A 24,199-nucleotide genomic window follows, 5' to 3' on the forward strand; every position below is an offset into this window, starting at 1 on the left:
AAAATCAAGCCATAATATCTTAAGTATAGCTATATTTGGACAAACAAGCGCTATATGCTATTTAGCTCAATTTAAACTATCAAACATGATACTAAAGATACAGGCTATTACACTTGTCATCCATGATCCATTGTAGCAGTCCTTCCCATGAGAGCAGCAAAGAGTAAGGTGCAACAACTATTTTTTTTTTCTTTCACGGCAGCCATTAGACTTTCAGTAAAAAAAATAATAATATTTGAAAAATACTGGAGAAAGATGGAAAAATTTGATGTGAACCCAGGCCTTGTTTAGATGCACTCAAAATATTATAATTTTTACACTTTCTCTCCATCACATCAATTTTGGGACATATGCATGGAGCAGTAAATGTACGTAAAAAAAATAACTAATTGCACAGTTTAATTGTACATTACGAGACGAATCTTTTAAACCTAGTTAGTCCATAATTAGATAAAATTTGTTAAATACAAACGAAAACGCTACAGTTCCAAATATTATAAAGTTTTGCAATCTAAACGGACCCAGTCTCCATTTGAAACCCCCTCCTTCCTCTTTCAAAAAGGTCCAAAACGCCGCGTGCCCGCCCATCCGGTTCTCCACCCCAAACCCTCGCCGGCGGCGGCCGGCGACCATGTCTCGCTGGAAGGAGGATACCTCCCCTCTCCCCTCCTGCCCGCGCGGCGCTCCCAACCCCTCCCCACTCCTCCCCTGCAAGCGTCCGCTGCAATCGCCATTCCCATGCCCGCCGCCGCGCCGGCCGCTCGCCGATGTCACCGGCAACGCGCTGGAGCAGCGGGGCGGCGGGGAGCCGGGCGGGTACGGTTACTCCACTCCCCTAACGAAGGCGCCCAGGCCGTGCGAGTTCCTTCTGGGCGACGACGACGACATGGACGAGGCATTCTTGCGGGAGGTGGACGCCATCTGTGAGGAGCACGCGCGGTCCACGACCAGGAAGGAGAAGGAGAAGAAACTGGCCGAGGAGAATAACGGGACGAAAGAAGGGCCGCCTGCGGCGGTGGCGGCGATGATTGACGACGCCGGACCAGAGATAGCAACGGTACGTCTTTGGTTTCATGATGCGCCTGGAAATGGGGTTAGGAATCGTGGGGGTCTATTTCATTCGCGAATGCAGAGTTATTGAGATTTTAATGGAAATGCGGAGAGCTGAGAAATCGAGGAACTTGTTTGTTGAAATGGGGTTCGTTTCGGAATGGGAATGTCTGTTACTGCCATTTTTTTTGAAGGAACTCACATTTTTGCTCTCTCATTTGGGTGGAATTTAGCTGGAGGATGCATTCTGGGAGGAGGTCGGTGCCATTTGCGAGGAATGTGATGCCCAGTCTGATGCAAAGAGCCATGAGGAGGTAAAGGAGGAGGAGGAGAAGGAGGAGGAGGAGGAGGAGGAGAGCTTGGTGCTGTCCTGTGGCGATGCTTCACTTCCTCCTGCTATTTCCATCACAGCGGAGGGTGGGGAGGTATGAGAGTATTTTGCATTCATGAGGTTTCTGGTGCATTGAACTGTTTTAGATTTGGGGAGAATCCTTTAAATAAGAGAGTGCACTTGAGTAACTTCCTTAAAGTCTTGTTTCTTAAACTGAAAATGGAAGTTAGGAAAAACCTGTGAAGCATGACAAAATTCATGTTTATTGCCTTGTGGCGGGGAAGATAGGGAAATGAACATGGAGAATTAGTTTCATTGTTTCTTGAAATGTCACTGCAATTTGGTTGAGGTGCCTGATTTGTAAGAAAAATTTATGTGTTCAATTTCTTTTGAGATGATTTCAGTTTGAAGATTCGTTTTGGAAGATCAATGCCATTAGCAAAGAGCACTATACCAAATCTCATGCCAAGTGTCAGGAGGGTATGGCGGAGTTGGACAAAAAAGATGGCTTGATAGCATTGTGCGGTGATGCTTCAGTTTCCCCAGTAATTTCCATTGCAAAGGGGGCTGAAGAGGTATTCATTTTTTCTTAACTTCAGAGAATGAAATGATGAATAGTTGTAGGATGTTAGGTAGTTTCTGTTTCTTGTGTCTATGACTGAGGAAGAGGATCAGCATAACTAGAAAAGGATTGAGTAGGTTTGTTTTGGAATCAAGTTTCTAACTGAGTTTGGTTCCTTTTTTCTTGTGATATGTTTAGCTTGTTGATGCATTCTATGGGGAGGTTGATGCCACCATTCATCAGGGGCATGCTGATATTTCTGCTGCCAAGGGCGAGGAGGAGATGAAATATATGGAACTAGAAATGGAGGAAGATGAAGGGTGTGCTCCAAAGAAGTACTATGAATATTTGCACTCCCTGAATGATAAGCAGAGGGAGGCTGCATGTAGTGATGTGGCTGTTCCACTAATGATTGTTGCTGGTCCAGGAAGTGGAAAGGTACACATATATGTCCTTTTATCTTTTGTGTATTTAGAGTAGATTGATTATAGTTTCTTAGCGTCCAATATTATAGATACATGAAATATAGTTAACTCTTACCATCAATTGATTACCCTAATGTAAACATATATATTCTTTTATATAAGGATCAACTGTGGACAGTTGTTTCAGATGCTTCGCTCTTTTGATGCCAATTTTATGCATGGTTTGACATGTTTACGAGCCATTTAACAGATCAAGAGTAATACACAAAAAAATGTCTAAAAAAATCCATACCTTTTATTCATGCAGCTGTGGCAAATTAAACACTGATTCGAAATGCTACCAAAACACAAATGGTGTGATTCACTGCGACAAATTATACCAAATAAGTGCTAAATTAAATCTCCTGGGCTTTATTCTTCCAAACGATAAAATGATTGCAGATGAACTGACAACTAGGTTTTTTTTTGTCTGTACGTCTTGTTTGTAATTTTTTATATAGTCATGATAACATGCAAGTGCTAAACTTTCTTTTGCTGTCTCCAAAATGGTTGCATTTTTTGTATGCTGTGGGTGATCAGATACATTGTTATGTTTTGGATTTTACAAAGTGTGCCATTTAAGTTGAACTGAACTTTGTCGAACCTGTTGAAACTATAATCTTGTGAGTATTCCATGCTTTGGTATATACTAATCCCCCTGTAACTGGCATGATCCAAAGACTTCCACAATGGTTGGCAGGGTGCTCACACTCCTCAAAGAGGTACGGTTTTGTGTCTGATATAATCACTATATAAGTAGTATGTACTGACATTTTAAACTCACATAGTCGTACATCTCCTTTTCATGACTAGGGAATTCCACCATCAAACATTCTTGCTATGACATTCACCACAGCTGCTGCCTCAGAAATGAGGGATCGGATAGGGACAGTGGTGGGGAAGGCAGTTGCCAGGGAGATCGCAATAAGCACATTTCACTCATTCTGCTTGCATCTTTGCAGGACACATGCTGAAAAGTATGTCTTTTCTGTTGGTAGTATACTTTATAGTACAACGGATTTGTGTACGCTTCTGCTCAACCAACTGAATTGCTGCGTATTAATATAATCACTGATGTACAACCACAACACTTGCTTTGGATAAATATGAAAGGTACTGGATGAAATGGACCTTGCGCAAAAAAAAAACTGTGCTCAATGTGAATTAGCGTTATCAAGATTAAGTTAGATTGGTTTTCAATTGTGATGACAAACAATTAAAATTTCGAGAAGCATAGATGATCATGATCACTTTTAAGCTTTATCAAACTACAGATACTATATACCTGCACTCTAATGTCTCAGTATATTACACTATCTAATGCCATGATTTTGTTCCTTCTTTATGCTTTCTTTTTAATACCTTGCGTTTTTTACTGTTTATGAAGCTTACTCACTTTGGAGATACTTGAACGCTTGGATTATGTACACATTACTTAAATTTTTTAATTTTTTTCTTTATGATCTTTTGAAGGCTGGGCCGCACATCTGAATTCATAATATATGGACATGGACAACAACGAAGGGCAGTTATTGAAGCAGAGCGTTTATTGGAAAATGACAAAAGAAGTGGTGCTGATGATACAACAAAACAATATGATGGGGACATAAAAATTTCTTTCAAAGACAAAGCTAAGAAGTGGCAGAAGTTCATTGCACAGGTGCCTTCTACTTTTGATGAATTCATCAGAAATATTTGTTTCCCATGCTCTCTTTACACTGATACATAGGAGTTTAACAAGGGGACTAAGCAGTCACACTCATTTTTTTTTTCTGAGGGAAATATAGTAGGGGAATTCCCTACTGTGGTATTAACACTCACATTTTCTTACTGTTATATCTTTTTTAAAGATGCACATCAAGGTTGTGTCTGCTAATTCCCACCTTGCTGCCACAAATGCACAGCACAAAAATATTAAAAGAACTTTAGGGTGCTTCCAAGATATTGTTCTGGAGGCATAGAAAGCCAAAAGCAGTTTTGGATTACTCAAAGTTTATCAGAAACAGTAAAAGAAATTGTACTTTGGATGACGTCCTAAGTTGTCGACCATATTTAGCTATATCCTTAACATAAAACGTTCACTTCAAGTGCTTGAATTATAGTCTTGGTGAGGAGCTTTATATTGTGCACTATTCATTGTGTAACATATTGGTCTATGCTGTTGGGCTTGCTATTAGAATGTCTATCACACTGGAGCCTTGTGGATCAAACCTATCAATGTCGGTTGTCTGAAAGCAGTGGTCTCTAGAGTTTTTCAGGAAAATAATTTGGTATCCACAACGTGGGCTGATTTGTTGCTATGTTAGCCGTTATGGTAATTGCATTTTGTTTTTACCGTACCTTTCCACGTTTCTTTAAAGGCCAAAGCTTCAGGAAGAACTCCAGAGGAGTATGAAAAGAAGGGTGACTTGGCAGGAGTAAGCTCTCCTACTTTGTGTAATTCATTTTTCCATGCTTCATTTTAATGACCAAATTGACCTTTGCCTGCATTTTTTGTGTGTAGGCTTCTGTTCTTAGGCATTACAATGAAATATTAAGATCCTGTAATGCTCTAGATTACCATGATTTTATAAACTCATCCATAACTCTTCTCACGAAGTTTCCTGAAGGTAGATTCAGTTCTAATCTCAGATCATCATACTTTGATGACTTGTTGATTAAAGCGGTGTTCCTTGCCTGTGCAGTATACAAAGAGTGCCAGGATATGTGGCAGGCAATCGTAGTTGATGAGTTTCAGGATACCAGTGCTATGCAATACTGTCTTCTGAAGATTCTAGCTTCCCACAATTATATAACTATTGTTGGTGATGAAGACCAGGTACACAAATTCGATATACGTCTAACATCCTGAAACTTTTGGTTTCTGAATTAATTTTACTTAATAGCGTTGTCTTCTCTTATGTTAGTCCATTTTCAGTTTCAATGGTGCTGATGTATCTGGCTTCGATTCATTTCGCAGAGATTTCCCATATCACAAAGAGGTAACAGCGTTGTGCTGTTGTCTGCATGGGAACTTTCAAGTTGTGTTAGTCCTGTTTTGATCTGTTAAGTAGCTTGATATGCCAATGACTGCAGATCAGGTTGAGCAAGAACTACCGCTCCACACGGGCAATTGTTGAAGCAGCAACTGCTCTAATTCACAACAACACTAAACGTCATCATCATAAGCTTGTTGAGACTGATAACCCTTCTGGTTGTAAGGTATCCTTAATTGTCGCCATTTGCTCTTGCATCTTTTTTTTTTACTTATATAATTCTTAACTTTGCATAGATAACTGTCAAGGAGTGCCATAGTGAAGATTCTCAATGTGCATTTGTTATTGACAAAATCATTGAAATTACGTCTAGTTCAGCTGAAAGCTGCGACTTTGGCAACATTGCTGTCCTGTACCGAAGACAGGTTGACTTTTTTTTTTTGTAGTCTGTTTTGATTTTAGACTATATTTTGGTTATGCTTGCGAGCTAACTTTCTCCTAAATAGATAACTGGAAAAGTGTTCCAAGTGGCCTTCCGCAACCGAAAAATTCCCTTTAACGTCCATGGTGTGGCTTTCTACAGAAAAAAGGTATCTGAATTTAGTTTACTTTGGAGATTTAGTGCAGAGTACAAATTTTTTATGGTTTTGGGTTTCCTTCGTAGCTTTCAATTTTATAGTCCTTGGTGCCACTAAAACTTTCAAGCTAGGGAATTTCATAAGCTTTCCAAATTATTAACTGTTCTTTATTTTGTAAGGGATGCAAATAACTTACTCAAATATTTTACATGCTCATATGTTCTTGTTAGTTCTTGACGCAAAATACCAATTCTTTATATCTATATAATTGTATTGACTGGGCTGATGTAAGGCATAGTCACATAGCTATTGTTACCGAATTCATTGCATATTATTGTTTTGTTTGCCTTACCATTTGTCTTTGAAAGATGGCTGGCCTGAGCTTGGCATTTTTTTCCATTAGCAAATCCTAAGTTGGTCTCATCTTTCTCATTTTAATGTGATATATGTAGGGAAGCCACAGTAGTTATTGCACTCATTATTTAATAATTACATAACAAACCTGTGAATGCAAAGAACGCAATAACTCTCTGCATACTATCAATTGTGTCACAATGTTAGTGCTTTACCATGCAATTATTCTAGGTGATCAAAGCTATCATGGCAATACTTCGGACCACATTACCTGGCTGTGATGATGGCCCATGGCGTCAAGCCTTCAAGGCCCTTTTACCTAGTGACAAAGAAGAAAAGAAGAAGGTTCAATTTTTACCCGATTTAGTTCTTCTATTTTGTACCCTTTTATATGTTAAATCTGCATAAATCTGATAATTTCTGCGCTTAACCATCAGATGATAGATTATGTTGAAAAGATTTCACTGGCTAGAAAGTGTAGTTTTGTATCTGCTGCTACTGACATCTTCAACGCAAAGGTCTCTGGTACCTTTAAAAGGTTGTTCCCTTTTCCTTTTTTGCTTACTGTTCTGAAACATCATAATTTCACTGCTAATCGTGTTATTTTTCTATCTGATGATCCTTATAGACAATTTTTTATTCTTCTCTCTTTCTGCTCAAGGAGTGACAAATGGTTGCTAGCGGCTTGACAGAAAATGAGATTCATGCATTACAAGGATCGAACTTGCACATCTTGCATATAGTTTGGGGGAAGAAGCCATCACATTCATTTTTCTTTTAATTAAAGTTAATTGTTCTTTGAAATGAAACCTGTTAATGAAAAAAGAACCATCTCTTCATGCTCACATTTTTACACCGAGATGGATATTGTGTATGCTGATATGCATGTTGTGTGTGCCTTGAGCTGCCCAACTGCTGAACTGCCTCCCATTTGAGTACAACCATTGAGCAATTCCCATTTTAATCTTAGTCTTGACACCTTTCTTCTTTATGAGTTATTGTTATTGATGTTATTTCCACACTCAAGGGTTGAGTGCAGTACGACTTTATTATGATTTTCTCATTTTGTTGACTGTAGGGCCCAGATTACTCAAGGACGTAAGGTTTTATCAACCTTGGATAGCCTATCAAAACTTGTTGAGAGGGTATGGGTCATTTGTTCAACTGGCAATTTTGTACTGTGTACTCTGCAATGGACATTCATCTCCCATTACATTGTGTACCTGCAGTGCTACCTCACCCGTTCATATTAAGTAAAAGCAAAAATGATTCATAAAGACAATAAGTATATATGGAAAGTATACACGGATATTTAACTCACAAAATTTGAGTTCATCTAGCCTTCTTCCAAATGCACCAAGTATTAGTATATGATGACTCCAATACAACCTTTTGCTTCATTCTTCCGTGTTTGCCCATCCTTTAGTGCACCCTAATCAATGCAGTAAACTTGCCAGCTATCTTAACCCTAGCAATAATTGACGAGCAATAGGGTTACTGTACCTCTTACTTAATTCTTGTGCACAAGACCCCAAGTTCAAATGGACTTATTTTTGGGATCAGAGGGAGTACAAAATGTGAGCAATTAGCGATGGTTATGGTATTACTTTATTTCCCTAAAACATGGTTGTATTGTTTTAAAAGTTTATATTATCATTTGGTCAGTTCCTCAGGAGTTATAAATTTTTCCGTTTGGGGTTTTCAGGAACAATCAGTTTCAGTCATCATTTCCTCTGCAGGAGACATGCTACCTCAGGTACAGACGTACAGTTAAGTTGTTGCAATTGTATTCAACGAGCTGCACCTTTACTGTAGTGATTTCTCACTTTCGTTTATGATCTGTGAATTCTTTGGATAGAAATAAACACCTTAAAAGTGACAGTTCCTTACTTTAACAGTCATAGTTTATCCCTGTTAATTTGCATGTGCAGTTGGTTCACAATTTCTGGTGTCGTAATTTAGTTCATGTAATGAAATCATTATGATTCTGTCGTAGACAACAATAGAAGTTCAATGAAGCATGACTTGTGATGGCAATTGGGCACCATTGAGTGGCATGCCTTCCATCCATTCCTGTCACCAGTCGGTAATGCCTTTTTGCCCATGAGACCAAATAAAATTAAAAAAAATGCATGCAGTGGTGAAGTAACAAACAAGAGAACAAGTTTTTTGGACTACAATTGCATATTGGCACAACTTTGGTCCTAGTAGTATGCCTGTGGACCAAAAACCTAGATTGGAACCTATCAAGAGTTCAAGGCCATCCCTAGGGATGATGGAACCTATCATAAAACGCCAAACCATAGGAGGAATCAATCATCTAGCAAAGCGGCATGCACCTTCACTAGCTTGTCATTGTAAACCATATCACCATAATGTTGCATTCAGTCATCGTAACATTATTGTTTACCATGCATAGTTTGAAACTAGATCTACAATGAATCATGCTTGGTGCCTAGTGTAAATTATTTATGCTGTACATAATACAAAGTTATGCAATAGACCTACATATTATTTTTGGGTAGACAATGGGACACCTGTGTAGCCTAGTGATGGAATAGAATGGTCTTGGTAATTGAGGCCATGGACTTAAATTCACTCTCCTGAGCAACAAAGATGTTCAGTTCCTTCTGTGTGGGGTGCATCTCCAGTGAAAATGGTTAAGTGTTGAAGATTTGAAAATTTCATTGCAAACATTGTTTCTACATTTCGCAAATGTTGTTCCGAAATATTTTGCAGCCTAAGTATCAGGAGATGCTCAGTGTTGCTTGTCTTCTTGTCACACCAGACCTTGAGGCAGTTTTAACTTACCACTGGTCCACTGCTAATCTTTGTTAAATATTTGCACCATTTTTTTATTTGATCTCTGTTAAGGTTTTTATTGCATTTCTTTGGCAGAAATATCTCCTTGAAAAGCGTGCAGTTGTTGATTTTGACAATGGCAAATTGTTAAATGAAGATAGTGATATTAGATCAGTAAGTTCAACCCCATCGATGCACTTATTTCATACATTTATGCTTCAGAAAAATTTAGGTTGGAAAAGTTATTTCAAATCATCCCGGATGTGGCGTATAGAAGAGGTGACATCACTTTTTGCTGGATCAGTGCAGGTTCTTCAGTTTCTAATGGATGATGTGTCTGACTTCTTGTCAATACATTTTTCTAGCTCAATGGAGGGAAGCAAGAACGAGGAGAGAGGCTGCACTTCTACACTTCAAGCTTTCATTGATTACATATCTTTGAGGGAAACTGAAAATTTTCGATCCCGAAAGGAGGAAAATAAGAATTCCATCACATTAACAACTATTCATCAGGTTCTATATTTCTTGACATCAATTAGTATTGTTTTTCTGTGCCATTAGGTAATCCGGTGACACAATGATACATGATAATCTTTCCTATCAATTTGCAGTCAAAAGGTTTGGAGTGGGATGTTGTGTTCATTGTGCAGGTATTTTCTTAACTCTACAGAAGGAGCTTACATACAAATACAAATACTTTTCACATATATAGTATTAGACGGGCATGTGAGGAGGCCAACTAGACAGTCTAGCAGCGGGTTACGTGCTAAGCTAGAGTCTAGATGGGCTCGGTAGAGTATTCTTTTTTTTTTCAAACAGTATGTGTGCTAACGTAATCACATGTACAGGGCAAATGTCACTACCAACAGAACTGATAGAAAGTTAACATTTTTCCCGATAATTTGGCAACACATGGAAAAGTATTGAAGCTCAATGATGAGTCCAAATAATAACACACTAATTTATAGCTTTATCATAATAAATGTTTGTTTCATGTATACTGATATAATGTATTAGCAACTATGCTAATTTATCAAGACGTTTTTATTTATTTATTTCAAACCCTTCTTTGCACAGGCAAACGATTCGGAAATTCCTTTGTTGCATGAGTACAATGGCACCGTGAAAGAAGCTGGAAGCACACTAGAGGTTTGTTTAAAAAATATATTTTTCACCATACATGTCCTTAATGTATATACTTGGCAACTTGTTCAAAATTTCAGGAGGAGAGGAGGTTATTCTATGTTGCGATGACACGAGCTCGGAAAAAGTTATACATCTTGCATGTTACAGTTGACTCTAATCGTCAGGCAGGTTACTTTGTGTATTCATGCTTATGTTTAAGAAATATCATTTTTTTTTTTGACTTGCACTATTGGTTTACAGCTTCTGCAACCTTCACGTTTCCTCAGGGAAATTCCTGTTCACCTTCTAGAGGTGCAGGTGAGCAATACTTTGGGATCTAGTTCTACTACATATAATCCTTTCCTTTTGAGCAACATATTTCCTTATTTTATTGATGGCCAAGGTAAGAATGCAAGTGGGTCGACCTGAAACCACTCCATTCAATTTCCACCTAATTATTTGGACATATAATAGGTAACCAAAATAACTAGGATGAGTCAATGTGTTGATTTGACCCACTTGCATCCCTAGCCTAAGGACTTTCCTGAGTTCAAATTATCCTCTGTTCCTTATTGTTCAGAAACGTCAGTCATACTCATGTAATATCTTATATGTACATAATTCTTCACAGTTTTGTCTTTATTACCTTGCAGGGTGAGGAGACTCTCAGAAAAATTCCAGAACAGCCTTCGATGGATGTTTCTTTCGATGGCCCTGAAGGGGATACATCAATTGGAAAGCCTATTATGGAACAGAACGAAACTTCACCTTGCCCAGAACTGGCTCAGGCATGCCTTGCTAATGATTTCTTGAGAAGGTAAATCATCTTTACGTGATCTGACATTTCATTTTTAACTTTTCTTGTGGGTAGTTGGAGTTTCTTAGCGGTTAAAAAAAGTTATTTGTCCTGCGCGTAATCATTTCAGTTCCTGAATAACAGATTTCATCATATTCACGCAAAACTTAGCTTTGCTACATTAGTTGGTACATTTGTGTTCCCTCACTTCACTTGATTCATCAATCTGTTTATAGGTTTGACATTGACGATAGATCAGTAATCTCACACATATTTCATCATTGGGGCAAGAAGCAGGCATTTCAAAATCCAAAGAGATTGCTTGATAAGGTACTGTATTCTTCATTGTACACGAACATGTGGAGGAGAACTGCATGCTTGTAGTTATCAGCAGGCTAGGATTCTGTGATGCCTTCCATTATTGCAGTTTTGTGTTTGCAAGTTTTTTTCTGGTCGACTGATCGCAAGTTTGTGACATTGAAACTCTGAAGCTTTGCGATTGCCAGTGCCCCTATATGGCTATTTCATGATGGATGCATGCTTGACTTTTCAGATCAGTTTTGTTATTGATGAACGCCTACGAGGTAAAGGATACAAGCGCAAGGTGACTTGTTCTCTTGCCCATCCCAAAACATCACCTGACTTATTGATTCTCCTATCAGTTAATCTGTTCTTTGTCATTGTTTGTTGTGTTCTTGCTTGCACTGTTGTTTGTCATCTTCTGTAATAGTAAATAGCTAATCAATGTGTACTCTCTTGCATTCAAGAGCTTAACCTGGGAAACAAAACTGATGGCAAGTTCTTATCCAGGATGTCTTGCGAAAGCTGAAGTCATTCCTAAGTGGCGAAGAAGCATTTGGTTATGCACAATATGTGAGTTTAGTTATTTTTTTCTTGGTATTACACCTCGGCAATCTTGTTTGTTTTCCTTGTAATAAATAAAATAAATAATGCAATGATGTGAGATTCAGGTTATCAAGTGGGAACAAATTCCTATTGAGAAGCGGAGCCATTTAACGAGAGAAAGACAGGTAAGATTCTGGTCTGGGCCATCACAAATGTCTTGCATTCTTAATATTGAAGAGGCATCTTTGCTACGAAAGCGGAGTCGTTTATATGTCCTTCGGGAGACCTTTTTTTTTGACTTTTTTGGTTTTGTTTCAGGAACATTTCCTAAAGCAGAGGATAGAGAATTCCATGGGTTCGTCAGAACCCACAGCCAAGCAGGTCGGTTATTCTGTTCATCTCGTTGTAAATGCTCTCATTTTGGGTTATTAGATGCATCAACTTGTTAGTTTGTTGGGACCATGTTTCTGTCCATCAGCCCTCTTCATGATTCTGCCTGTTATTTCTCAAGATGTGTCGCACTCTATTTTCAGACCAAACTAAACTCAATCCCCGTGTGTCCAACTGCAGATATCCTACCTCCGGAACCTTGGGTGCACCATCACTCCGACCTCTCGCTTACATGCATCTCATCTCATCGAAAAGTACAAATCTCTCTGACTTAAAGCTGCAGAGCAGATGCACCCGACCGCTCCGATTACATGCATCTCATTGATGGAAGTCGTGTTCAAAGTTCGAACTGTATAGCTGTATAACTTATGTACATGCTGTACATATTATGAGTGTAGTATGTATGAACTCTGTTGTGGACTGGACACTTCAGGGTTGTAAGACATAGCTCCGTTCAGAATTCTGTTTGACACCAACTGAATCTTAACAGAGACCCTGCTTGGCACAGTTTTTTAATTGACTTCTACATAGAAATTATCAAATTCCATAAAACTGAAGCTATCCTTGTACAAATTAATCTTATGATTTATCATTTTAGATTCGTTGCTACGACTAAAAGGATGGTGTACAATCATATACATACATGCACCCACAAGCATAATATCCATGAAGTATAATGGTACCGACATAGTCATGACACACAGCACTTAACAAATTAAATTATAAAATAAGCAAATGGAATTAATGTAACATTAGATCCACATCAGGACTTTATCATCGACGACAAATTCAACAAATATAAAAATACACTCTTAGCTTTCAAAAAAAAAACACTCTTAGGGAGGGGTTTCTAGCAGGACCAGTTTAAGATTTTATTTAGCAAATGTTTTTATTGTGTTGTTTACTCCATAGAAGCCGTACTTCTATTAATGTTTGAATTGCTAATTTCCCTCCAGGCTGCCGGGGGCGTGCAGCACCATGGTCTCGATTGTGATTCCCGGTCCGAACGCCATCACCACTCCCCACTCCTCGGGTGCTTCCCCTTCCTGCTTGGCAGCCCGACGGCGGCGCAGCTCATCGAGCACGAAGATCACCGTCGTGCCGCTCATGTTGCCGAACTGGCTGAGCACGTGCCGGCTCGCCGCCAGCTTCCCGTCGTCGAGGCCGAGCACTCCTTCGATGTGGTCCAGGATGGCACGGCCGCCGGGGTGGATGGCCCAGAAGAGGTCGTTCCATTTGGCACTCACGCCAAGTGCGTCGAACGCGTCGATCAGGCAGCGTTCAACGTTGCTCCCCAGCAACCGTGGCACCTGGTTGGAGATGTGGTATTCCATGCCGCCTTTGGTGATCTCCATGGAGATGGCATCCTCGGTCTCCGGTATCGTGGTCTGCGAGGCGAAGGCCATCTCGAACAGGGGGCGCTCCACGGGGCTGACGGGGTCGGCGCCGATGATGACGGCGCCGGCGCCATCGCCGAACAGAGCCTGGCCGAGGATGTTGTCCGGGCAGCCGCCTTCCGGCCCATAGAAGGCGATGAGCGTGATCTCGGAGCACGCCACGAGGACGCGCGCGCCGCGGTTGTTCTCGGCGAGCTCCTTAGCGAGCTGGAGCGACCTGCCGCCGCCGTAGCAGCCGTGGAGGTTGAGCATAGTGCGGGAGACCGTAGGGCTGAGGCCCAGGAGCGACGCGAGGCGGCGGTCGGCGCTCGGGGCGCGAGCGCCGGAGTACGTGCTGAAGATGAGGTGGGTGATCTCGGTGGCCGGGCGCCCCCACTCGGCGATTGCCTTGGCCGCCGCGGACGCGGCGAGCTCCGGGACGGCGGCGGAGGCGATGTCCACGCGGGCGTCGAGGGATGGCAGCGCGCGGTCGGTGAAGTCCGGGTTGGCAGCGAGGAGCTCCTCGTTGAGGTGCATGAAGCGCTGCTTGATGCCCGACTTCTTGCCTGAAATAATATGTATAGTTCATTCATCTGATCCAAATTCGAATAGTCTGGAAGTAAACGAAGCAAACTTCAGGTTCACAAGCTGCATGGTTGCTTACAGATCCTGGTGAGCTTGGCCTTGAGGTCGGTGAGGTGCTCGCTGTTGGTGACGCGGAAGTAGTAGTCAGGGTAGTCGTCCTGGGCCACGCACGTCGACGGGTTTGCCGTGCCGATGCCGAGCACGGCAGCCGGTCCATCGGCGCGCTGCGCACGCCTGATCTCGCCGACGGTGGCCGGAGCGCTCCCCATGGTCGTCGATGACACCGCACCGATCGAGCAGTTAACCTGCTAGTAGCTCGCTACCTGCCTCCTGGGCGCTCTAGCTTGCTTAGGGCTAGTAATAAGATGGGTGTGTGCTAGGGAGGCTTGGCGTCTTTGGTGTCTTGGGGAAGCTGGAGGCGTGCTCTATTTATACTAGCAATGGTGGGTTGGTTGGTTTAGTTGACGGCGACGGGCGTTTGGCTGGGCTACTGATCGATCTCAAACCACGGATGCCACCTGCCGACGATGCTGTTGGGGAATGACTTGACCTGGGAACCATATGCATCCAAGGACTTTGACATGTCACGTAAACAGGGGGCACGGGTGTAATCCCAACAACGACTTGCTATTCGATGATACCAAAGATAATACTAATCGCTAGGGTTTAGCTACCACAATATTTAATTAGAAGGACATTAGCAGGCTACATTGATACTATTGACATATCTTAGGTTCCTTTTGAAGCATCCACGTGAAGCTATTTAGGATTTTAAGTGGATATTCTATATAAAATTATATAGAAATCCTAGAAATAATAGAGAAATTCTAGAAATCTATTATATTAATAAGGAAGTGTTAAAAGAAGACACCACGTTCACCGAAAGAGTTTAAAAATTCTCACATTAATCGAAAAAAAGAAGTATTTCCACCGTTAGATTTTATGAAGATCTAATATTCTAGACTAATCCAAAGAATCCATATCTAATACGACTACTAAATATATCTATATAAAAAAAGAAAGCTAAAAGTAATTTCAATACGGTTGGAGCCAATCACTGGTACATGCCATCCATATTCAGCTATTAATTACCATATATCACGTTGAATTAATTTGGCAAGCATGTTCATGTGTACTCAAAAGCTTACCAGGCACAGTCTCCCATAGTAACACATGTCCATGTACAATTTGCTATGCACCATCATTACTTTCGTGCAGATAAGTTGCAGTATATCCACGGCTGCAAGATGTTTATTCTTTTCACCTAACCCAATCAAATAGAGTTATCATTTGATCCCATGACAATAAATGGTGTAAATTTTTCTTTTTTACCAATTAACATGAGAATTTCTGGCACATTAGAATGAACATGGTGATATTTTTAATTTGTAAGTATTAATTTTCACAGACACTGCTTCTTCCGAAGTCCTTTTGCTTTGTAGGTGCTTATAGGAATGCTCTCCACCATGTTGAGGGCGTTCATTCTTGAGGATTAGAAATTTCCATGTTGTTTTGTCGAAAAAAAGAAAGATCTATGGTTTTTGATTTATTATAGGCCCACGATTAGAATACCGTATTAAACTATTAATCACATCAACAGTACAACACTAAAGACTTCATAAGCTATGCAGTCAAATTTTAAATTAAAAAAATGAAAGAAAACTGAGTGATCAATGTTGTTACATAGATTTGTGTGTAGGCTAAGTTATTAGAAAATCAACATCCAATATTTCCTTGAAAAAAATCCCTCATGTATTAATCAATTTAATACTTAAATGTGATACAAAGTCATGATATTCGCTTATAGAGCATATAAATTACCATGTTAGTTTGTGAAAATAAATATAGAAATCTCCACGATTGATCCCAGTGGGATCATATCATAACGGCTCAGATTATTTGAACTGAGTAAAGTACAAGAGTATAACTCTAATTTAAAATAAATCTTAGCCTCATACCAAATACAAACATAACCTTCAGTGGAAGGAAAATGTTAGAGATCTACAATGTCAAGGAAACGGGAGAGCAAAAGACCGATGTCTGAAGATGGCATGGACATGGCAAGGACGTGGAATGACTAGATGAGGAGCAGTGTGAGACCTCAACCAATAAGAACGACGACCCAAGATCTACACAATGGTGGGCATGATGCATAGCCGCACGTGGCATACATGCTAGAAAAGGATAAAATAAATAGGTTGGGCATGATATTAGCACCATGTCAAGCTAGTAGTGCTCCAACGTTGGAAAGATAGTGCAACTGAAAGCATCCATTTGTCAAGTGCAGACGATTGACTAGGATATCACCTTTCGTTTCGTAAGCCACAGGTATCTTTGGAACACAAAACCAAGTCAACAAGAATACTTCACGTGTTTGAACGATGCTCCTAGGAGAAGCGATCGGCGTGAAAAATAAAACTCACTAGTGGTTGCATTGCAACATTGTATCGCCGGAGTTGCAAACAAAGTGTTCAAAGACAAAGCACCTACAACTATTATTGCCTCAAGAGTGTAATGTAGACAGCACGCGTACAATTATTATTACCTCAAGAGTGCAATGTATAAGCACCCCATAGAATCCAATAGGGTATAAAAAGTGAAAGGAGTCGATGATTTCAACTATGCCATGGATTGTCATCCTAACGGCAGTACGAAGGAAGATCTATTGAGCAAGTGTGAGAAATAGGAAGGTATATGTAGAGCACGTGATGAAAGGTAGAAAGGATGCACAACTTTGGGTGGACACACTAGGCAGTTGTGATGGTAGTAAGATTGAAAGAGATTAGAAGATAGAGAAATAGATAAATAAATCAATTTTCCTAGAAGGAAGAAGATGACCAACTACAAAGAGATTGGAGTAGGCCCTGAGGCTATATCCCCTATTATTTTCCAAATAATTTATAATTAAGAGATTTTTATAAAAGTATATGAATATTAAAAGGATTAAAATATATAAAATTAACCATAATTGTATATCCACAGTGGGTCCAGGAAAACAATAGAATTAAGGAAAGTTAGCGGTTTGTTTTTCATAGACTTTGGAATATAAAGTAACTAAACAATAGTCTATATCAACAATATATAAATAAATATTAAACCTTTATTAGTAAGAAAGCTAAATTTATCTTGAATAAAGAATTTGAAAATATAATTGAATAAATATAGCCATGCTATTTGCACGGTTGCTTCACTGGGAAAGTGCAACAATAACGAGTATATGAAGATTAGAGGTACAATAGTATCACTGTCTAAAATAATTTATTAATTTATTTTCTCATTGAAGAATAGTGGGTGGTCTGGTCCGGAACCCAAGCTCTCCTCGAGTTTTGGGTTCGAATTTGTAAGCCCGATAGAGTTGATTTTGGGCCCAAAAAATCGGTTTTTTATCCAACCCAAGCCCGGCTCTGCCCACAAAATGATCACGTCTATTTGTTTTGCACGTCCCTCCATAGCAATCCAAAACACAATTAAGAATTCATTTTTGATGATTGCAGGGTAGCAGAATACACATACACACACACATAGAAAGGATGAGCATAAAGGAGAAGGCTATAGAGCCTATTCTAATATTAAATTTGTTACACCGGACAGACGAGTTGTGCTAGAAACAAGGTGTAGAAATGTAAGAAAATATGGGAGCATATATGCAATAGGGGCACGGTAGGTTTAGATTAGAGAATATAGAAAATAAAAAAATATTTGGATATGGTAAAGTTAAATTGGATATATTCACTGCTCATTAAGATTTCAATGCAAATTTAAATTATGAATACTACTTCTGGTGGTACCTCACTCGCCTAGATATTCTTTAGAAACTCTAAGGATACTTTATCACCATGAAAAATGTACATTGCTGGTCAAAAAATAGTCAAATATAATCCTATTAAATAAGTAAAATCTTTAAATATATTATGCAAAAGCTTTTCCTTTTCTTTTATATATTTATGTTCTGAAAAATATGACGATGAAAAATCCATAGATGGTATTTTGATCTGTGCTATTAGAACAAAAGAAATAAATGATAGGACTTAATAAAACTATTTACAATAATTTATTTTAAAGTAAAAATTTATATAATAACATAAAAATCTAGCCACTCACGCTATTTGCATGGACCACCTTACTAGTTCTCATAAAAATAAAAACATACGGCAATCAATTCGACAACTCTAATCATAGCCATTGGATTTGTTATTTTTTCTAATAAATTATCCACCTCTCCCATTATATGAAATAATCTAAAATAAAACTCTAATCTTCATTCAAAATACCCACAAATACCATTATAAAAATAATATCAAATAACCCCCTAAGTTTGTATATAATTTATCTAATTATATCAATATTAAAAGTTAAAGTAGCTCCTAAATTTGAATCTAGATTATATAATTATAATAAAATCTTAAAGTGCACCAATATAAAATTCTAAATTACTATGTTTATTATTGGAAATATATTATTTATGTTATTTATTATATAAAAATACTACCCATGGTCCGTGTCATGTATGGGGAAAGATATAAAGAATACTAATTTTTATGTTGTTCATATAGCTTAAACGGATGGTTCAATTAAATACATATCAAATAAATATGAAGATGTGATACAAAGTGACAAATATTATTACGAACTAAATATATTACAACTAAATAATGATGAGTATGTATCTTTAGAGTATTGTACATTAAAATATTTAATAGATGAAAGAGAGCATGTGATAGATAATTATAATTATTAGCTATAAATCTTAATTTTATATTAATTCTAATTAGTCCGTGCGGAAACACGGGTTGATAGGCTAGTGATATTCAATTAGTAGAACCATGATAGGACATTGACACGTGTATTTGGCCAACAATATCTTTAAAAATATTTATTTTAATAGAAAGAGTTATATAATGTGATAATTGATTTATGATGAATTTAAAAAATATATAATTCTAAATGCGATCAAACTTGACTGAGCTGAAAAGGTTTACAAGTAATCTCCATACTTTATGTAGAAAAACAAATCGTCCAAATATTGGCAATGCCAATAGTGACCAAGCAAAATAATAGAGTATCTCACAACACTCTACTACTCCCTCAGTTCCTTCTACATAGGGCATGCAAAATCTGATCTGAATATCTTTTATCAATAATTAGTCCAATGATTTGTAGATTTTTATGGTAAAAAAGTTTCCATCATTAATGTTTGGATGTACTTTCTAGCGATCATGATTTTGCCGCAATCATTGATATTCTGCAAAGAAGTATCAGCGATCAATGTTTTGTTCTAAAACTGTACCAAGTCAAACTGCTCGCAATATTTAGATACGAGTAGTAGGAAAATTAGGTTCCGTGGAGTGTTCCATTCCAATGTCCTCCCTTCAGTTGCGTTGAATGGTTTCAAGACTCATTTCCTTGTTCTTGCCAAAGTATTGTCTTACTCTCCGGCCAGAAATAAGTACTTTTAGGTTTGTTCTAATAAGTCAAACTCTTTACCCTTTTACTTTCAAAAGCAAAATCTTTATGTAGGAGATTAAGATTTTCAAATCGGTACATGCATTCAATCAAAATCTTTTGTATTGGAGCAAAGAAGGCAAATCAATGTTGGTTTTCTTACGTTTGCAAATGTCAAGATTTATGGAAATGGGCAGTCATGATGTGTATATATCGTTATCTGATTCCTTGAATTTTTTCAATTCACGGTGATATTAGATAGAAATTAGTTTACAAAGTAGTCTCAATGTTACTTTTTCTGGACTAAGTTTTTCCAAACATTTATATAATATTATTTTACTAGATATGATGACAGACATGGTATCTCGCTCCGCAAATTTCATTGTCGAACTCAACCTAACTAAAAGGCTAAACAGGATGAAAATATTTTCACCATTTTCGTATGCAATTCACATGAGGAACCTTCCTTTTCTGATGGCTCCTTATGTCAACCATTTATGAAAGTCTTTCCATTTTCAAAATCGGTTGTTGCTTCAACAGGAATGCATTTCTCACTGTGCCTAGCTAAGAAAACAGTGTGCCTCGCTACCCTTGTGTGTGTGGGGGGGGGGCTAGGTTGGAATGCATTTTGAAAATCAGGTGAACCGACACGAACACTCGTGAGAGAAAAGAAGCTAAAGAAGTTGTTTCGTGCTAACCACATGAATTAAAGGCAGACAAACGCATATGCTCAATACAACTACTAAAAAATTATGCAGAATGGCGGTTTGCTACATTAGTTTTATTTGACTACTCTAACTTGACTAAGTTAATAAGGAATTTCATTATGTTTTCATATCACTCATAACATAAAAGTTATTATTAGTTAAACTAGACATTACAACAAATGATCCGATAAGCGAATTAAGAAACAATGTGATGACCGTATAAATTATTTTGCATAACACTAGATCCATCACATGGACCTATTATTGTTAAAAAAATTCAATCAACATAAGCATTATACTATATCACACAACCTTAGGGTCCATAGTTTACTTAGGATTTATTGTTGGACCTGACTTTTAAATTTCTAGTTTCCCCTCAAGATTGCTAGGGGCGTGCAGCACCATGGTCTCGATTGTGATTCCCGGTCCGAACGCCATCACCACTCCCCACTCCTCGGGTGCTTCCCCTTCCTGCTTGGCAGCCCGACGGCGGCGCAGCTCATCGAGCACGAAGATCACCGTCGTGCCGCTCATGTTGCCGAACTGGCTGAGCACGTGCCGGCTCGCCGCCAGCTTCCCGTCGTCGAGGCCGAGCACTCCTTCGATGTGGTCCAGGATGGCACGGCCGCCGGGGTGGATGGCCCAGAAGAGGTCGTTCCATTTGGCACTCACGCCAAGTGCGTCGAACGCGTCGATCAGGCAGCGTTCAACGTTGCTCCCCAGCAACCGTGGCACCTGGTTGGAGATGTGGTATTCCATGCCGCCTTTGGTGATCTCCATGGAGATGGCATCCTCGGTCTCCGGTATCGTGGTCTGCGAGGCGAAGGCCATCTCGAACAGGGGGCGCTCCACGGGGCTGACGGGGTCGGCGCCGATGATGACGGCGCCGGCGCCATCGCCGAACAGAGCCTGGCCGAGGATGTTGTCCGGGCAGCCGCCTTCCGGCCCGTAGAAGGCGATGAGCGTGATCTCGGAGCACGCCACGAGGACGCGCGCGCCGCGGTTGTTCTCGGCGAGCTCCTTAGCGAGCTGGAGCGACCTGCCGCCGCCGTAGCAGCCGTGGAGGTTGAGCATAGTGCGGGAGACCGTAGGGCTGAGGCCCAGGAGCGACGCGAGGCGGCGGTCGGCGCTCGGGGCGCGAGCGCCGGAGTAGGTGCTGAAGATGAGGTGGGTGATCTCGGTGGCCGGGCGCCCCCACTCGGCGATTGCCTTGGCCGCCGCGGACGCGGCGAGCTCCGGGACGGCGGCGGAGGCGATGTCCACGCGGGCGTCGAGGGATGGCAGCGCGCGGTCGGTGAAGTCCGGGTTGGCAGCGAGGAGCTCCTCGTTGAGGTGCATGAAGCGCTGCTTGATGCCCGACTTCTTGCCTGAAATAATATGAAGCTCATTGTGAGCTCTTTTGTTCCAATAATCTGAAAGAACATGAAGCAAAATGGAAGGAAACGAGCTTCATGGTTGGTTGCTTACAGATCCTGGTGAGCTTGGCCTTGAGGTCGGTGAGGTGCTCGCTGCTGGTGACGCGGAAGTAGTAGTCGGGGTAGTCGTCCTGAGCCACGCACGTCGGCGGGTTCGCCGTGCCGATGCCGAGCACGGCGGCCGGTCCATCCGCGCGCTGCGCACGCCTGATCTCGCCGACGGTGGCCGGAGCGCTGCCCATGGTCGTCGGCGACACCGATCGAGCAGTTAACCAGCTGCTAGTAGCTCGCTAGCTGCCTCCTGGGCTCTAGCTTGCTTAGGGAAAGTAAGATGGGTGCCTGTCTGCTACGGATACTTGCGTCTTTGGTGTCTTGGGGAAGCTGGAGGCGTGGTCTCTATTTATACTAGCAATGGTAGGTTGGTTGGTATCATCGTGGCGTTCCGTTGACTGCGACGTGCGTTCGGCTGGGCGCGCTAATACTGATCTCAAACCACGGATGCCACCTGCCGACGATGCTGTTGGGGAATGACTTGAGCCGGTGAACCATGCATCCAAGGACTTTGACATGTCACGTAAACAGGGGGTCACGGGTATAATCGCAACAACGACTGGCTATTCGATGATACCAAAGATAATACTAATCGCTAGGGTTTAGCTACCACAATATTTAATCAGTAGGACATTAGCAGGCTACATTGATACTATTGACATATGGTATTCAATTAGTAGAAGCATGATAGGACATTGACACGTGTATTTGACCAATAATATCTTTAAAAATATTTATTTTGACAGAAAGAGTTTTATATTGTGATAATTGATTTCTGATGAATTTAAAATATATATTATTCTAAATGCGATCAACTTTGTCTGAGCTGAAAAAATTTACAAGTAATCTCCCCTACGTCATGTAGAAAAACAAATCGTCCAAAGATTGGCAGTGGCAATAGTAACCAAGCAATATAATAGTGTATCTCACAACACTCTACTACTCCCTCACGCTCTAATACTCCCTCAGTTCCTTCTACACACAGGGCATGCAAGATCTAATCTCATTATCTTTTATCAATAATTAGTCTAATGATTTGTAGTTTTTTATGGTAAAAAATTTACCATTATTAGATTCATGTTTGGATGTACTTTCTAGCGATCATGATTTTGCCGCAATCATTGATATTCTGCAAAGAAGTATTAGCGATCAATATTTTTTCTAAAACTGTACCAAGTCAAACTGCTCGCAATATTTAGATACAAGTAGTAGGAAAATTAGATTCCGTGGAGTGTTCCATTCCAATGTCCTCCCTTCAGTTGTGTTTTGAATGGTTTCAAGACTCATTTCCTTGATCTTGCCAAAGTATTGTCTTACTCTCCGGCTAGAAATAAGTACTTTTAGGTTTGTTCTAATAAGTCAAACTCTTTACCCTTTTACTTTCAAAAGCAAAATCTTTATGTATTGGAGGAAAGAAGGCAAATCAATGTTGGTTTTCTTACGTTTGCAAATGTCATGATCTATGGAAATGGGCAGTCAAGATGTGCATATATCGTTCTCTGATTCCTTTAATTTTTTCAATTCACGGTGATATTAGATAGAAATTAGTTTACAAAGTAGTCTCAATGTTACTTTTTCTGGACTAAGTTTTCCCAAACATTTATATAATATTATTTTACTAGATATGATGACAGACATGGTATCTCGCTCGCAAATTTCATTGTCGAACTCAACCTAACTAAAAGGCTAAATAGGATGAAAATATTTTCACCATTTTCGTATGCAATTCACATGAGGAACCTTCCTTTTCTGGTGGCTCCTTATGTCAACCATTTATGAAAGTCTTTCCATTTTCATAATCTGTTGTTGCTTCAACGGGAATGCATTTCTCACTGTGCCTAGCTAAGAAAACAGTGTGCCTCGCTACCCTTGTGTGTGTGTGTGGGGGGGGGGGGGGGCTAGGTTGGAATGCATTTTGAAAATCAGGTGAACCGACACGAACACTCGTGAGAGAAAAGAAGCTAAAGAAATTGTTTCGTGCTAACCACATAAATTAAAGGCAGACAAACGCATATGCTCAATACAACTACTAAAAAAATCATGCAGAATGGCGGTTTGCTACATTAGTTTTATTTGACTACTCTAACTTGAATAAGTTAATAAGGAATTTCATTATGTTTTCATATCACTCATAACATAAAAGTTATTATTAGTTAAACTAGACATTACAACAAATGATCCGATAAGCGAATTAAGAAACAATGTGATGACCGTATAAATTATTTTGCATAACACTAGATCCATCACATGGACCTATTATTGTTAAAAAAATTCAATCAACATAAGCATATACTATATCACACAACCTTAGGGTCCATAGTTTACTTAGGATTTATTGCTGGACCTGACT

General features: G+C 39.9%; 3 protein-coding genes across 4 annotated transcripts; 1 reads left to right on the plus strand and 2 right to left on the minus strand.

Annotated features, from left to right (window-relative positions):
* The first annotated feature begins 613 nt into the window (after positions 1-613).
* LOC112882052 (ATP-dependent DNA helicase SRS2-like protein At4g25120) lies at positions 614-12,830 on the plus strand. Of its 2 annotated transcripts, none has more exons than XR_003226587.1 (31): positions 614-1,057; positions 1,284-1,475; positions 1,786-1,956; positions 2,142-2,381; positions 3,088-3,129; positions 3,221-3,384; positions 3,881-4,067; positions 4,768-4,824; positions 4,911-5,016; positions 5,092-5,225; positions 5,314-5,388; positions 5,483-5,608; positions 5,679-5,807; positions 5,889-5,972; positions 6,546-6,659; positions 6,752-6,852; positions 7,393-7,459; positions 8,020-8,070; positions 9,213-9,290; positions 9,426-9,629; positions 9,728-9,766; positions 10,194-10,265; positions 10,340-10,426; positions 10,503-10,559; positions 10,895-11,058; positions 11,274-11,367; positions 11,591-11,621; positions 11,848-11,910; positions 12,009-12,068; positions 12,202-12,264; positions 12,454-12,830. XR_003226587.1 is itself a non-coding variant. In XM_025947026.1 (31 exons), exons 1-31 carry the CDS (start codon positions 632-634, stop codon positions 12,541-12,543), a joined length of 3,588 nt encoding a protein of 1,195 aa, XP_025802811.1. In that variant the 5' UTR covers positions 614-631; the 3' UTR covers positions 12,544-12,830. The 2 variants fall into 2 exon arrangements, 1 of the variants encoding a protein (XP_025802811.1); XM_025947026.1 differs by having other exon boundaries at positions 11,591-11,641.
* Positions 12,831-13,097: 267 nt separating this feature from the next.
* LOC112882770 (bisdemethoxycurcumin synthase-like) lies at positions 13,098-14,608 on the minus strand. Its single transcript, XM_025947918.1, has 2 exons — positions 14,314-14,608; positions 13,098-14,215 (listed from the first exon to the last, which is right to left on the minus strand). Exons 1-2 carry the CDS (start codon positions 14,501-14,503, stop codon positions 13,215-13,217), a joined length of 1,191 nt encoding a protein of 396 aa, XP_025803703.1. The 5' UTR covers positions 14,504-14,608; the 3' UTR covers positions 13,098-13,214.
* A 6,132-nt stretch (positions 14,609-20,740) lies between these two features.
* Positions 20,741-22,049, minus strand: LOC112881218 (bisdemethoxycurcumin synthase-like). The gene is made up of 2 exons (XM_025945899.1): positions 21,851-22,049; positions 20,741-21,750 (listed from the first exon to the last, which is right to left on the minus strand). The coding sequence occupies exons 1-2, from the start codon at positions 22,038-22,040 to the stop codon at positions 20,741-20,743; spliced, it is 1,200 nt and encodes a 399-aa protein (XP_025801684.1). The 5' UTR covers positions 22,041-22,049.
* Between the last annotated feature and the right edge of the window lie 2,150 nt (positions 22,050-24,199).

The sequence above is a fragment of the Panicum hallii genome, chromosome 2 (assembly GCF_002211085.1).
Source record: "Panicum hallii strain FIL2 chromosome 2, PHallii_v3.1, whole genome shotgun sequence".
NCBI classification, from domain to species: Eukaryota; Viridiplantae; Streptophyta; class Magnoliopsida; order Poales; family Poaceae; genus Panicum; species Panicum hallii.

What these genes read in the sequence shown, in the direction of transcription:
- LOC112881218 (XM_025945899.1), bottom strand. Translation starts at nt 22,040, where the DNA reads ATGGGCAGCGCTCCGGCCACCGTCGGCGAGATCAGGCGTGCGCAGCGC. An exon ending in GGCCAAGCTCACCAGGATCT is followed by an intron (nt 21,751 to 21,850) that starts GTAAGCAACCAA and finishes ATATTATTTCAG; the next exon opens with GCAAGAAGTCGGGCATCAAG.
- LOC112882052 (XM_025947026.1), top strand. Translation starts at nt 632, where the DNA reads ATGTCTCGCTGGAAGGAGGATACCTCCCCTCTCCCCTCCTGCCCGCGC. An exon ending in CTGGTCCAGGAAGTGGAAAG is followed by an intron (nt 2,382 to 3,087) that starts GTACACATATAT and finishes CATGATCCAAAG; the next exon opens with ACTTCCACAATGGTTGGCAG. An exon ending in CATTAACAACTATTCATCAG is followed by an intron (nt 9,630 to 9,727) that starts GTTCTATATTTC and finishes ATCAATTTGCAG; the next exon opens with TCAAAAGGTTTGGAGTGGGA.
- LOC112882770 (XM_025947918.1), bottom strand. Translation starts at nt 14,503, where the DNA reads ATGGGGAGCGCTCCGGCCACCGTCGGCGAGATCAGGCGTGCGCAGCGC. An exon ending in GGCCAAGCTCACCAGGATCT is followed by an intron (nt 14,216 to 14,313) that starts GTAAGCAACCAT and finishes ATATTATTTCAG; the next exon opens with GCAAGAAGTCGGGCATCAAG.